The 15,481-nt window shown below is 38.7% G+C and overlaps 1 protein-coding gene across 7 annotated transcripts in view; it reads left to right on the top strand.

Moving 5' to 3' along the window:
* LCLAT1 (lysocardiolipin acyltransferase 1) overlaps nt 1–15,481 on the top strand; it is a 177,894-nt gene that overhangs the window by 60,184 nt on the left and 102,229 nt on the right. For 6 of the 7 annotated variants that reach the window (XM_029938007.1, XM_029938011.1, XM_029938006.1 and 3 more), the window contains 2 exons: nt 4,996–5,164; nt 14,686–14,884. In XM_029938007.1, coding sequence (XP_029793867.1) covers nt 5,000–5,164; nt 14,686–14,884 — 364 coding nt within the window. In that variant the 5' untranslated portion in view covers nt 4,996–4,999. The remainder of the gene's footprint in view (nt 1–4,995; nt 5,165–14,685; nt 14,885–15,481) is intronic. The other variant, XM_029938012.1, reaches the window with a different exon arrangement.

Here is a 15,481-nt window from a genome sequence, read left to right as displayed (position 1 = left end):
TTGCTTCTGGTATTGCTGTTGAGATGTTTCTACTGAGACGTCCAAAGCCAATCTCATTTTTGATTCTTTGTGACCTATTTATGTCTTCTCTAGAAGTTTTATAAAATGTCCTTTTGTCTTCTCTGTCCCGGAAGTGACAGTGCTTGTGCTTTGGTGAGCATCTGTTTTCATCCATTATCCTAGCTTTCAGCAGGCCCTGTTAATGTGGAAGGTCATGGTCACCAAGTTTGGAGGAAATTTTTAAAAAACTCTTTGGTTGTTGATTTCTTCCCCTTCAATTCTTCACTCCTCTCTTTTTGGCACTCATATAATTTGCAAATGGGACCTCTGGTGCTGGTCCTCTAATACTCTTTCTACTTTCCAGCCCTTTATCTTCTTGACTTTTGGGAGATTTCCTCAGTTTTATTTTTCACCTCGGAGTTTTAAATTTTTGCTTAACATTGTATGTTGTCAACTTCTAATAGCTCGTTTATTAATGTTTTTTTTTTGTTTTTGTTCTCATATGTTTTTCTTTACTAGATGCAGTTTTTAAAATCTTTCTGATATGTTTAAGATAGTTTTCTCTTTCCTGAATAGTTTCCTTCAAGTTTACTTTTTTCTGTTTTAGTTTCTAATGTCAAAGACTTTTCTCAGATGTCTCATTATCTGCCTACAGTGAAAAACAGGGCACTTAACAAGCCAGTGAAAACCTGGTATGTAGGTGAGGCTTACATGAGCTTTGGGCTTCACTATAGGGTGATCCCGGTGAACCGCTTATTAGGGAACTCCCAGTGCTTCTGTATTTTTTGTCTTTCCTCAGTGTCTGGTCAGATGCCCAGAGAAGTGCACCCCGGTAGTCTGCCTAGAGCTGTGCTATTCGGCATAGTAGCCACTTGCTACATCCATTGAATAATTCCTCAGTTGAATTAGCTTCATACAGCTGTGCACTGTCATGCTGGACAGTGTGAGGTTTGCAGGCAGTAACATTGCCTGAACATTTGCATCACTGCACGAGGTTTTGTTGGTGAGCCGTGGGCCAGGACTGAACTCTTGTTCCAGCCACCTGAAAGCCCAGCGAGGAAAGATTGTGTGGGTCTCAGCTTTAGTTTTCTCTCTGTGTAGGATTACTCAATCCCACTGTGCTTCCCCTAATCCAGGAGCCTGGTTTTACCTTCTTCAGAGAAGATGGGTTTAAACAATATGCTTAACTCTTTCTTATTTCATTATTTATTTATTTATTTGTTTATTTATTGTCCTTAATCCTTCTTGTACCAGTTTCTGGGAGTGCCCCTGGGTATAGGCTCTTTAGCTCACCTTTGTCAGTATTAACAGTGCTGGGGAACCGAGTCCCTTAGTTCTTTAGCTGCAAATACCACTGATCTTACTGATACCTTACTTTTGAGGCTCTTGTTTTGATTAGATGAGAATGATTGTAAAGTGCCTTGACATTATCAAGCTGTACATAGTAAGGTGCTTTTAAAGCTCAAATTTACAAATCCACAGTGCATCTAACTTGCCCCACCAAGTGCTTAGGAGGTAAGATAGGATAAAGGGCCATTGAGATTATGATATTAGACAGTTGACCAGATTATTACTACCTAGGTGATTTGTTTTTTGACACTAGCCTTGGAATAGTCAAATTTGGAGTTTCAGCAAAATTTTGAATTATTTACATGTAATAGATCTTTTCATTGCTTACGAATAGTTCAATATGTAGGTATTAAATATGTAACAAGCAGGAGCCTGGTAGGCCTTTGAGAGTTTTCCCCAAACATCCTCATCTCTAAGCATCCAGGCTAGGTGCTGTCGTCACGATCATCAGGCTTTTGTGTGGTGGAGCTGGAGCAGATGGTCACAGACCTCTGATACCAGCATCTGTCAATGCTGGGATTTTTGCTGACAAGTTCCATGTGCTGTCAGTTTTAAAGGAAAGAGAAGCTCTTTGGTTTTGTTAAAAACCCTATTTATTCAGTGAGTTGATGCTTATCCCAAAATAGGAGTCCCTAGGTTTTTTCTTACCCACAGTGACATGCTTCAAGGTGGTATTTCTTGGCTGTCCTGGCCTGGGTGTGTGCACTTTGTCCATAGGACCTATGCTCTGTGATTTCTTGCTGCTCTCTGATGGGTACACTATACCTCATTAATATCTAATGAGTTACACCTCCCTGCTTAAGCCATGCTTTTTCATATTTCTGTGATTCTGCATGTTTTGTTTTACTGCCTGGAATAATCTGACCCACCCCCAGCCTCACACCCTTCAAGAGTCTAATGCTTTCTTTGATCCCTTTCAGCAGACTTCATCCTGCCTTACCTTGAACTATCCTTGACACATGTTGCATGTATCACATTGATTTGCGGTTATTTCTTAGTATACCTATTGGACCATGAGAACAATGCTAGGTAACATTTTAGTTGTTAGGTGATTACATAAGGATGTTTTATGAAGGAAAGTTTATGAAGAGGTTTCCTTCCTGAGCAAGAAGCTGTAGGTATCCAGTCTATAGATTCGTTTGCCTTTCTCCCTCCCCACTCCCACTATCCCCGTTTGGGTTGCTTCCTGTGTGTGGCACTTGTGAACAATACTGCTATAAACAATTGTGTACAAGTTTTTCTGTCATCCTAAGTTTTCATTTGTCCTGTTTATTGGTAGTAGAATTGCTGGGTTACACGGTAAGCGTACATACTATTTTGCATTGCCACCAGCCGTGTATGTGAGTTCTTACTGTTCTGCATCCTCACCAGTGCTTGCTATTGCCAGGTACCCCGCCCCCACGGCAGCTATTCTCAGTAAGTGTGTAGCTGTGGTAACTGTTAGCCACGTTTGTCTGTGAAACCTGTGAGACTTGGAAGACTCGGTAGAGCTGGATTAAATGCAGAGCCAGGGAGACGCTCATGAGGAGATAGAGAGGCCATGGTTGGCGAGAGCTTGGTATGTCTGTCAGACTCACTGTGGTGTCCCCCAAGTGACTAGCACAGAGCCTGGCACACAGCAGGATCTCTTTGTATGTTTACTGAGTCAGTGAACAAATGATTGAGGAGTTAGGGAAAAGACAGGAGCAGGATGGAAAAGTAATTTTAGAGTAGACGTGGCCTGAGTAACCCCAGTCTGTTCATGGGACACATCCTTTTATACTTGAGTCTGTGTTTATATACATGTTTCGAAGCTGACTTGGGCCTCCGATTCCCAGCCACTCAGTGAGGGACATAGTAGAGATCGTGAAAAAAGTAGAAGGCAGAAAGACTTGATGCTACCAGCTGGTCATGGGGACATAGGAAAGTCATCGTAACTCTTCTGGTCCTCAGCTTCATCACTGGAAAATGAAAGATGTTATTAGATGATATCTAAGAGAAGAAATATGACTTAAAAGAGCTTAATCACATCAAATGAGAGATAGTTTATTAAGCGAGGAAGAGGTATGTCTGAGTCTTTGATGGAATGTACAGATACAGTATGATTCCTCTCTTCAGGGAGTTAAGTTCTAAACAGAGCCGGCTAACTGGCAGAAACAAACAGAGCAAAAAAGGTAGTTACAGAGTTTCAGATAGAGGAGCAGCACTGCAGATGGTCCTTTTTCCTGTTTTAAAAAAGCTTTAATTTAAAGACTGGAGCGAAGCTGCGGAGAGTGTCATCTTTCCGGGTGAAGGGGGGAGCCTAGGCCTCAGAAAGCAAAGCTGAGGGGGTGTGGAGGAGCAGACACCTTTCTGGGCCCTGGGCGACCACAGTGGCCACTGTGTTTCAGGGGTTTTTCTCTCCACCCTCATTCCCTCACCCGACTTCACCTTAGAAGTTCAGATCTCGAGTTCAGCAAAAAACTGATTCTTAGATATTCATTCTCTGTACTTGGAAGGATTTGTACACACACTGTCAAGTGTTGGTAGAGATTTAAAAACATACTCAGTACTCAGATAAAGTCGAATCTGTGTTGTTAAGGGATTTGACCTGTTTTATTGTTTGTCTGACATTTGTTAAAGCGCTTTGACATTTGAAATTTTATTTCTGTTTCCTATTCTGAATATTTAAAAAGAATCACAGGTCTTGATCACTGGAATGCCTTTTGTAATATAAAAAGTTTAAGGCCATTATTAGTTTTCAGAATTTTAATGATTCCAACAGTTTTATTAGCCTGAAGCAAAACCTATTGTTGCTCTAATATAGGGTAGGTTATAAAATCAAATGTTTGATTATTCATTTTAAACTGTGTTTCTAACAGTTTCTTTTAAAATGTCAGTATTAAGTGTTTCTGGTTATGAGGACCCTGAAAGTAATCTTTTGGCAGATAGTTTAGTAAAGTGAAGAAGCTGACTTTTCCTTATTCTTTCAGCTCATAAAGAAAAAGCCAGTTTAAGACCAAACTTACTAGAGATACTGCTTTCAGGTTGTAATGTGGAAGAATTAACATTAAAAAAATTTTTTTTGAAAGAGAGAGAATCAAAGGAGGCTCTGTGCTCCCCAACATGGGGGCTCTGTCCTATGAACTGTGACCAGGACCTGAGCCAAAATCAAGAGTTAGACACTCAACTGACTGAGCCACCCAGGAACCCCAAGATTTCTAGGTTTAAAAAAAAATTTAGTGTGCTCTGTAAGATTGACAGTGCTTTTAGGCACAGTCACCCTTAGGAAACTTCTGTAATTCTTGGTCCATTAAGTTGGCTTTTTATAGTAGGATATAAAAAAACTCTGCAATATTTTAAGATTTTGTATTGGGTAACTCATATGTTTATGTTAATACTAATACTTGATTTAAAAAAGAAACCCCAGAGCTTTCTTATAAATAAGTTAGCTCTTGCAGGGGGCGGGTAGGAGGCAGACATTTACTCCGCTGAGAGTATCCATTTCTAATGTACAGGACGTTATTTGGACATGTAAGAGGGTCACCTTTATGGTATTCAAACTCTTCTATTCTTTATCAGAACCTTTTCTGTAGCCCTGTAATTTAAGATTATTTTATGCATTCTCAATTTGGGCTGTTTATATGTATAATAACAAAATATATCCTTTTTAAATATTTCTTTCAGAACCATGGTGTCATGGAAAGGGATTTACTTCATACTCACTCTGTTTTGGGGAAGCTTTTTTGGAAGCATTTTCATGCTGGGTCCCTTCTTACCTTTGATGTTTGTAAACCCATCTTGGTACCGCTGGATCAACGACCGCCTCGTGGCCGCCTGGCTCACACTGCCTGCGGTAAGCTAGAGTTAGAGTTACTCGAATGTTACCCTTCGATGACACGATAAGCATGTAAATCCTTTCTGTTTCCTAAGCGGTGCGTTAGCATTTAGAGGAAATACAGAAACTAGAGAGAATTAAATGTAATTCATGTCCTTGAAATAAAATATCTAGAGTTCCTTTTATATTCCTCATGAAGTTGATTTCCCTTCATTGAGGTATACTTTACATGTAGCAAAGATACAGAGAGAAAATTAATGATGTAAAAATTCTTCAGTCTCCTTTTATTTTACAAATCATGACAACATTTAAGATTGAGATCAAACTGTTGTTTTGAACCTTTGACAGTGATGTGATTGATTTAATTCTTCCCAGTAACCACAGAATTTAGGAATAAAGTGATTTGCTGTCTGTGGGCTAGAGTGGACCTCTGTAAGATGTAAGCGCATACAGAATGTGTAGGATGTAAGCGCAGACCGGTGTTCTCCAACGTCAGCGCACTCAGCTCTGAGCACATGTCCCTGTGATTCTGAGCTGGCAACTTGGTGTAGGATTCTAGTCCAGACTCCTCCCTTGACTGCACGGAGAGCTGCTTCACCCTCCCTGGAAATGGAGGGGCACCCACGTAGCTGCCTTTACCTTGAATAGGTTGTATTTCCTGAGACTGTTCTGGTCCTTCTTTCCCTGAGCAGCAGCTGGAACTTCATGTACCTGCCGAGGCAAACAGGGAGGGAATCCTCATCCTTCCAGTGTCCTTTGAACTGCTATTGCCTGGTTCCCGTCGGGTGGACAGCCACATAACATTTGCAGAGAGGGACGCAGACTGCTGCTGCGGACGCCTCCGGAGGAGGCCATGAGTTGTTTACAGCGCACCCTTTTCACCCCAGGAATCCCTTTAACAATATGAATAGCATTTGTCCTTTGTCAAAGGTTAGTTTTTTAATTAACGCACAGATACATTTTATCAAATATGATACCATTAAACTAAAAGTAGTCCCTTATCTCTCGTCTTCCCCCTTTCTTTTCTCTATTTGGATTTAATCTACAGGCACAAAGAAAGGGACGCTAGTGTACTGGTAGATGGTAAGTAAGTGGTTCCAGATTAAGGAGAAGAATGACAAGGTTTTATGGAAGGGGTTATGATGATCATAGCTGTTAAGCACTCACGTGACAGGTACTGTCCTAAGTGCTTTGGGATGTCTTTCTTTTAGGCACCACCATTATCTTCACTTTACAGAAGTAGAAGCTTGGAGTTGATGTTTTAAAGCACATTGTATAAAATGTAAGACTTGTAACAGGGCTTCATTCCCATATCCTTTGTGCTGCTGCTGTCATACCCCATCTGCTGGCAAAATAAACTCTACAGTGCATTGTTATAATTTCTTTGCTTTAAATAGTCCTATGTCTTTCCAAGAAATAGAATATAGTCTCTTATATTTATCTAATATTTTCCATTTATAGTTTCCTTTGTTCTCTCTCCCATCTAAGCACTAACCAGGCCCGACCCTGCTTACCTTTCGAGATTGGGCACGTTCAGGGCGGTGTGGCCATACACTGGTCTTTCTATGTATTAGTTCTCTCTACTGTCATTTCCCATCAGCCTGAACTTCCTTCAGGTTTTCTTGTAGCGAGGCCTCCTGGAGATTGTTTCCTTTACATGAAACTTTATTTTACCTTCGTTTTTCAAGTATAATTTGCTGGCTGTGACATTTCTGGGATGACATTTTCTCCCTTCTTTCATTAGTTTCACATTCTACTACTGTCTTATGTTCTCCTTGTTTTTATTGAAGAGTTAGCATATATGTTATTGCTTCCGTTTATATAATGTGCCATTTTCCTTTGGCTGCTTTTAAGATTCCTTTTTTTTTTTTAATAGTGTTAATAATAGTGTTCTACCTAAACTAGCTTTCCTAGTTATGGATGTGCACAGTTTGACTAGTTTCTTTCATTTGATGAGAGACTACTTCCTTTGTCAGAGGACAGAAGGTCACGTCTCAGGCCATGAATTTTTAGAGGTAGATTTTTAAATTATTTAAAGATCCAAAGTCCATTGTTTCATTATAGGACTCAAACATACATGGAATATTCATTTTGTGGTGTTGCTTACACACTAGAACGTACTTGTTTACAAAGTATTTTCTCCTTAAAATACCCTACGTATAGTAAGTAGACATACAACTCACAGAAGATTGTCATCAGCAGATATTTTTAAAAAGTCATCTCAGGCTATTTAAATGTTAGCTAATTTCATTTAGTTGTTATAAAACCAGAGACATTTTATTTTGAAAACTTTTAACTTTTTTCAAGTCAATTTAACTTATCTGTGAAATAAGGAAATTGGAGTAGATGATCTTTTGAAAGCCTTTCCAGATTCAGCATTGTGCATCGCAGACATTCAGAGATAAATGATATCTTGGTAATAATCATACATTAGTTCACACTTCATTTTATTTAATGTCTTCAGTTTTCCAGTGTATAATCTTTTGAATATGAATCACATTTTTGGCTAAACCTCTCTACCAAAACCTGAAGAGTTTTGAGAATTTTCTTGTAGTTACTGCACCAGTAGGAACCCTTGCAATTGCAGTGCTTTAGTGCCTGGTCAGTCTCTCCTCCTGGGAGAGCCAGTTTACATGGAGTGCTTATTGGTACAGATAGTGGAGACAGACATTTGGTTCCACTATTGGTCTTACTACTTCTACTTTCTAGTCATTTGAACTTGGCAGAGCTACTTGGCCTCCATAAATTTCTCTTTTCATTTGAAAAAAAAAAGGGGGGGGATTCTAATACTCCCTACTTACCTGAGACAGTTCTTCTGATGGCTAAATGAGGTAACAAACATAGTCTTTGTAAAGTGTGCAATATGTTTGCAAGTATATTCAGAATACAGTGGCGCGACTAAGGCAGAACTTTATTTATCCTTCGGACCAGGTTGGCAGGGTCACTCTACTCTCTGATGCATTCAAGGACTCAGATTCCTTTCACTCTTACATGCACAAGACTGGTCACTACTACTATTTTGCCCCACTTCGCAGAAATCACATAGGGGAGGAAGTCCAGAGCAAGTGCTTTCCTTTATACCAGTGACTTACAAATAGCACATGGCTCGTATTCACCCATTGGAGAAAATAGCTGAAAGCTGTAATAGAATCTGGCAAATGTCATCTTTCCTTTGGGCAGTCATGTACATAATTAAAATCTATTACTCTGGAAGAAATGCTGGACTTCACTGGCCAAATTCTGCCATAGCCACTTCTGCTGTTACTATTAGAGCCACCCCTATCACACAGCATTACACACTATACACTATGGTACAGATCTTTATACAACGCCAATACATGCACTAGGGTGGGTGAGGGAAGGCTGGGAAGAATGTGTTCCCTAAAATCTAGGGACTTCCCCCACCCCTACTTCAGGTGAGATGAAATGGGAAATATGAGTGGTGATGTATGGAGTATGATTCTTGTGTTTAAAACAGCATGTAGACCAGTCCCTTCATCTGATGGTCAGCTGGAGCAAGTTGTTCCCACATTCAGAAAAAACGGGCTGAGCTGGACTTGGTGTGCTGGTCTCTTATGAAGTACTTTTCTGTGAGGTTTTCAGGGGTTAATTTCAGCTGTTCCCGACTTCTGTTTTATCATCTGACTTCAGAACTTAACACAGTCAAAATTCAACCACTGCTGTAGTATTAAATTAGGAAATAGAAGTGTTTTCAAATATATACTGTTTAACTTACTAGTAATGGCATATCAAGCAGAGTTTTCAGTTAAGAAATTTATAGAAGTTGTGAATGCCTTCTAGCTAGGTTACAAAAAATTGGTGGTATTGTTTTGAGATGGTAATCCTCTCTGTTCAAAGAAATAGAGAAAAACTGTAAGGGTGTCTTTTATGACCTTTTATTTCATACTTTACTCTTTGCTATGTGTGTATTTTAAGCAATCCCAAACAACTAAAAAAAGTTCACTAATAATAAATTAGGGTAAATGCACTTATACTAATTATTGCTTTACAGAAATAATTGTAAAGTGATCTTCTCTTTTGTAAGTATCTCTTGTGCATTAAAATGATTTCATTGGCAAGACTATTTTTGAGGAGTACATTTTGTGTATTAAGTGAGATACCATAGTAAAATCTTCTAGAATCTTACATGAGCCTTAGAGGTCACCTAAGCTAACCTACTTGTGTAAGAATTCCTTCCAGAACAGTCTGCAGCATGTCCATTGATTTTCTCTTGGTACATTTCTTCAGTGAGGGGTGCAGGTCTTTGGTCATTCCATTTTGGGAGAGTTCTATTCAGCATAATCAATACTGTCAAGGTCACACTCTGCATATGTCCAAGAGCACTTTTTGCTTCTCAGAGTCTTTCCAACAGACTGATTGTTAGCTAATAACCTGGGATCCTGAAAACTATTAGAGTTCTGTCCTTTCACTGTAAGTCATGACTTAGGGATTTAGAGATCATTTTCTAACCCCTCAGCTAGGACACAAGTCTCTTCCACAGTCTGCTGATTCCAGTTCAGTCCTAGAACAAATAGCCTGCTGCTAAGAAAAGGGATGCTGTGTTTGATGAATGCCTCAGGATTGCAAGACCTTAAATAAAGCTAAGGATTTGAGGAGCGAGGCTAGGTGGAGTCTGACAGGCCCAGGCAGACTGGGAGATGAGGAGTGCCACGGAGTTGGTTTTGCTCATTCTAAATAAAGATTCATTGGAATGGTAAATGAGAGCTTGGGACGTGATGGCAAAACTGATTCTCCGTGATCGTCAGGGGAACCTCTCATCTTTGTGCTTTTAGACACCGTGGAACACTTGGAAGTAGTAGTCAGTAGTCTCTAAAAGATCCTCCGAAATCACTTCCGTAAAGCATTTTGAAATTTCGTAAGATTAGTTTTGTTTTCTATTTCTAGTCTAGAAACTAGTATAGAAGAAAATGTAAGAATAGTGTCTTTTTAACAGCTTTTAATCTGGGTAATTTGAATTCTGGAGTTCTTTATAGACATTCAGTTTTACCTCTGTGTAGTATGTATTTGCAATTCTGCCTTTTTGAGACCTGTAAAACATACTGACTTGATTATGTCTTATCAGGTATTACAAATGATGAATGTGAGTTTGATATCTAGGCTGTCCAAAAGGTTATTTATATAACTTCCAGGCACATTCTGATAGAGTGCTGGATGGCAAGTGAGACGATGCCATATGATAAGCTCCTGGACAGTCTGGATTTATTTTGACATTTTCCATAATGAAAAGCAAAAGATTGTTTTGGAATCCACAGGATACATGTATTAGAAATTGCACATAAAAGATGAGGGTAGATGTTTGGGATTTATAAGGCTTTGAGATTTTTAACCCTCTTCTTTGGTATAACACACAATTAGTAATGAACTTCATCTTTCTACCAGTTAAGGGAAGGGCATTCTGCATTTCAGTTCTTTGTAAAAACTGTAAAGATATATCATTTGGAAAGCAGAATGGAGCTGATCCAAATTAATAAACCATGGATGATGACTTCACACATGTCCTCTGGGCCAAGACATAATTCAGTGTTCATTTTGGGAGTTGATGGCCCTTTATACTTACAAGCATGTGCTTGTGGGTCCAAGCCTAGAGGACTCTGCCATGATCCTCTCCATAGTGAGACTTGACTCCTCAGAGACTTTGGGAGTGGGGCTTGTAATTATTTGAGTAGTTATGGACCCTTTTGAAAATATGAACAAAACTGCAGGCATTTAGCAGAGTACATAGTCATATTTTTCTTTTTCTTTTCTCTTTTTTTTTTTTTTTTTAAGTAGGCTCCATGCCCAGCATGTGGGGGCTCAGTACAGGGTTTAAACTCTTGATCTCAGCTCAGGTCTTGATCTCAGGTTCATGGGTTGGATGCTTAACCAACTGAGCCACCCAGGTGCCCCTGTATATACTTTTTCAAGAGGGGTCCATGTTTTTTTTTTTCTTAATATAATTTATTGTCCAGTTAGCTAACATACAGTGTATATAGTATGCTTTTAGCTTCGGGAGTAGATTCCCATGTCATCACTTACATACAACACCCAGTGCTCATCCCAACAAGGGCCCTCCTCAATGCCCATCACCCATTTTCCCTCCCTCCCCAATAACCCTCAGTTTATTCTCTGTATTTCAGAGTCTCTTCTGGTTTGCCTCCCTCCCTGTTTAAAACTATTTTTCCCCTTCCCTTCCCCTGTGGTCTTAAGTTTCTCAAATTCCACACATGAGTGAAAACCTAGGATATCTGTCTTTCTCTATTTCACTTAGCATAATACTCTCCAGTTCCATCCATGTTGTTGCAAATGGCAAGATTTCATTCTTTCTCGTTGCCAAGTAGCACTCCATTGTATACATAAACCACATCATTGATCCATTCATCAGTTGATGGACATTTGGGCCCTTTCCATGATTTGGCTATTGTTGACAGTGCTATGAATATCGGGGTACATGTGCCCCTATGTATCAGCACTCCTGTGTCCTTTGGATAAACTCCTAGTAGTGCTGTTGCTGGTTCTTAGGGTAGTTCTATTGTTAATTTTTTGAGGAACCTCCATACTGTTTTCCAGAGCAGCTGTACCAGTTTACATTCCCACCAACAGTGTAGGAGGGTGCCCGTTTCTCCACATCCTCGTCAGTATCTATAGTCTCCTGATTTGTTCATTTTAGCCACTCTGACCCATGTGAGGTGGTATCTCAGTGTTGCCTGTTTTCTACTATAGGGTTTTTAGGGTTTTCTGTTTCATATTTAGGTCTTTCAGCCATTTTGAGTTTATTTTTGTATATGGTGTATGAAAGTGGTTGGTCCAGTTTCATTCTTCTGCATGTTGTCATACAGTTCTCCCAGCACTATTTGCTAAAGAGACTTTTTTCCATTGGATACTCTTCCTGCTTTGTCAAAGATTAGTTTGCTGTAGATTTGTGGGCCCAATTCTGGGTTCTCTATTCTATTCCATTGGTCTACGTGTCTGTTTTTGTGCCAATACTATGCTGTCTTGATGTTTACAGCTTTGCATTATCTTGATTCCCAAAACCGATCCCATAAAAAGGAGAATTATAGACCAATATACCTGATGAACATGGATGCAGAAATTCTCAACAAGATACTAGCAAATTGAATTCAACAGTTTGTTAAAAGAATTATCCACCATGGTCAAGTGGGATCCATTCCTGGGCTGCTAGGCTTGTTTAATATGTGCAAATCAATCAGTATGATACATCAAATTAATAGAAGAGAGGATAAGAACCATATGATCCTGTCAGTACATGCAGAAAAAGCATTTGACGACAAACTACAGCATCCTTTCTTAATAAAAACTCTCAAGAAAGTGGGGATAGAAGGAACATACCGTAACATTCTAAAATCCATATATGAAAAGCCCATAGCTAATATCTTCCTCAGTGGGCAAAAACCGAGAGCGTTCTGCCTGAGATCAGGAACACGACGGGGATGTCTACTCTCACCACTGTTGTTTAACATAGTGTTGGAAGTCATAGCTTCAGCAGTCAGACAACAAAATGAAATAAAAGGCATCCAAATTGACAAAGAAGTCAAACTTTCACTTTTTGCGGATGACCTGATACTCTACATGCAAAACCTGAAAGACTCCACCAAAAAGCTGCTAGAATTGATAAATGAATTCAGCAATGTTGCAGGATACAAAATCAATGTATAGAAATCGGTTGCATTTCTGTATACCAATAATTAAGCAACAGAAAAAGAAATCAAGAAATCGATCCCATTTACATTTGCACCAAGGACCATAAATACACCTAAGAATAAACCTAACCAAAGATGTAAAAGATCCTGACATCTATAGAAAAATTTATGAAAAAATTGAAGAAGACGTAAATGGAGAAACATTTCATGTTCATGAATGGGAAGAACAAACTGTTAAAATGTTGATACTACTCAAAGCAATCTACACATTCAACGCAATCCCAGTCAAAATAGCACTGACATTCTTCTCAGAGCTAGAACAATCCTAAAATTTGTATGAACCATAGAAAACCTCGAATAGCCCAAGTAATGTTGAGAAAAAACCAAAGCTGAAGGCATCACAGTCCTGGACTTTGGCCTCTGCTATAAAGCTGTAATCATCAAGACAATATGGTATTGGCATGTTTATTTACTTCTTGAAGGCCATCCTTCTAGGACTTGATACCAGGTTAAACACCCATGCCCTAAAGTGACTCTCTGCTCTGGGAAAGTAACTCACTGGGTCCTGTGGGATATGTGTTTTACGCTGTTAAGGTATTAACACTGACTGTATAATTCTTTGGGCGTAAAATATTTCTAATTTTTCCTCATCTGATAGTCCTTTTAACCTGTTCTTTCTTGGTCCTATTTAACAACAAGTTTTTGTGAAATGTAACAAACATCTTGAAAGTTAGTAAAACATAAACGCACACTATAAAATTATATATTAAGGTGTAACTGTCAACCAGGTCACGAATTAGAATGTTGGCAGCCCTCCAGCAAGCCGCCTTGCTTTCAAATCAAATCACAGTCCTCTATTTGGTAGCAGTAGCCAGTAGCCTGACTGTAAGATGGGTCTTTATGTGCTGTTCTTCAGTTTCACTGGCTATATATTTATCCCTAAAATTTCTTAGTTACTGCCTGTTTTAAAAAGTATTACATAGGACGTTTTTTGTTTGTTCCGCCTCTCAGCATTATGCCATTCCAGTTGTACATCCCTGTAGTTCATTTGTTTCAGCCGCCCTGTTCATGCTGTACTTCTCTAAAGGTTTTTGTGATGTTGTTGCCGGGAGGAGTTTTCATTTTCTATTCTGTCTTGGACCAGTTTTCTCTCCATTCATAGTGAAGTCCTATATTAACTAGTAAATTTGTTATATATAAATTATTGGGAAATTTAAATAAGGGATTGAAATCAAGATTTCTTCTTTCTCCACAAGAACTCCAGCCTGTAATATACTTTCTTCCTTCTGAATATTTCACGTGTATTATAGGGCTGGTTACCAGAAATGTCAGTCACACACATTCAGCATCTTCTAGGTGCTAGGCACTGCTGGAGGTGCTCGGGTTGCAGGACTTTATAAACATCTAGTTTATTCTTTATATAAACATACGTGTATTTGTTTAAAGAGATCATAATACAGCAAAGTATAAAATGAAAATTTTGACTTTGTTTTTTCAGTCCTATTCTCAGTGTTAAATTTCTTGATTATCTTTTCAAGAAAGTAATCATCCTATGTATATCTATTGCCTTAAAAAATTAGGCTGTGGAATCTTCTTGCTAATGTTTTACACTTTTTTCTATTTAAGTTAATATATCTTGAAGATTTCAATGAAAGTAAACAATTAGGAAACTGTCAGTAACCTAATTAATAAAACTAAAAATAGAAATACTGCCTTTGTTTTCCCATCCTTCCTGATTAACTTCTTTTTCCAGATTTATTATAGAAGCCGTAATCTTGAGAAACATCATGCCTTTGACTTGTTTACAGAAAACGTGGTACAGTTTACCTCTGGAGAATTATAACATGAAGTTGGCACATGTCTATGTTGCTTCTTCTTTAGGCATTGTTGGAGACCGTGTTTGGTGTGAAGGTGATTATAACAGGTGATGCCTTTGTTCCTGGAGAAAGAAGTGTCATTATCATGAACCATCGGACAAGAATGGACTGGATGTTCCTGTGGAATTGTCTGATGAGATACAGCTACCTCAGACTGGAGAAAATTTGCCTCAAAGCCAGTCTCAAAAGTGTTCCTGGATTTGGTAAGTTATTCACAAATTATTTTAAGCTATTCATTTAATATGTGATGTTACTTTCTGACCTCTGCCCCAAAACTATAGAATCACTTGTTGAACTTCACATAAGTATTAAAGTCACTCCCATTTTTTCCCCCCCTAAAAACAATCACCAGTATGTTTTTTTCTTCCTGGATTACAGAAGATTATTTTGATCTCTTTTTTGAAATATTTTACATTGAGAGACTAAACTGTTCTCAAGGAAGTAGATATGGTTCCAGAGAGACCCACATTTTGAGGGACATGAATTAATAGTTCAGTAACTTGTTATTTCATATCATGCTTATGGTGATGTAGGCCAGAAACATACTTGAAAAAATGGGATTCACATTCACGTAATAAATATGAATTGACAACCTGTCAGTTCTTAGCAATAGACTAGTTGCTGATATTTTCTGAATGTTCTTAATCCATAGTTTTGTTTTTTTTTTTAAGTTTTCATTCTGCTTGTTGTATACTGTGTTTAAAAATTCCTAGAAATGTTGGGGCTCCCAGGTGGCTTAGTCAGTTAAGCATCCGACTTTGGCTCAGGTCATGATCTCACGGTTTGTGGGTTTGAGCCAC

The sequence above is a fragment of the Suricata suricatta genome, chromosome 4 (genome assembly GCF_006229205.1).
Source record: "Suricata suricatta isolate VVHF042 chromosome 4, meerkat_22Aug2017_6uvM2_HiC, whole genome shotgun sequence".
Classification (NCBI taxonomy): Eukaryota; Metazoa; Chordata; class Mammalia; order Carnivora; family Herpestidae; genus Suricata; species Suricata suricatta.
Note: the sequence above shows the minus strand (reverse complement) of the source record. Positions and strands in the feature narration are given on the sequence as shown.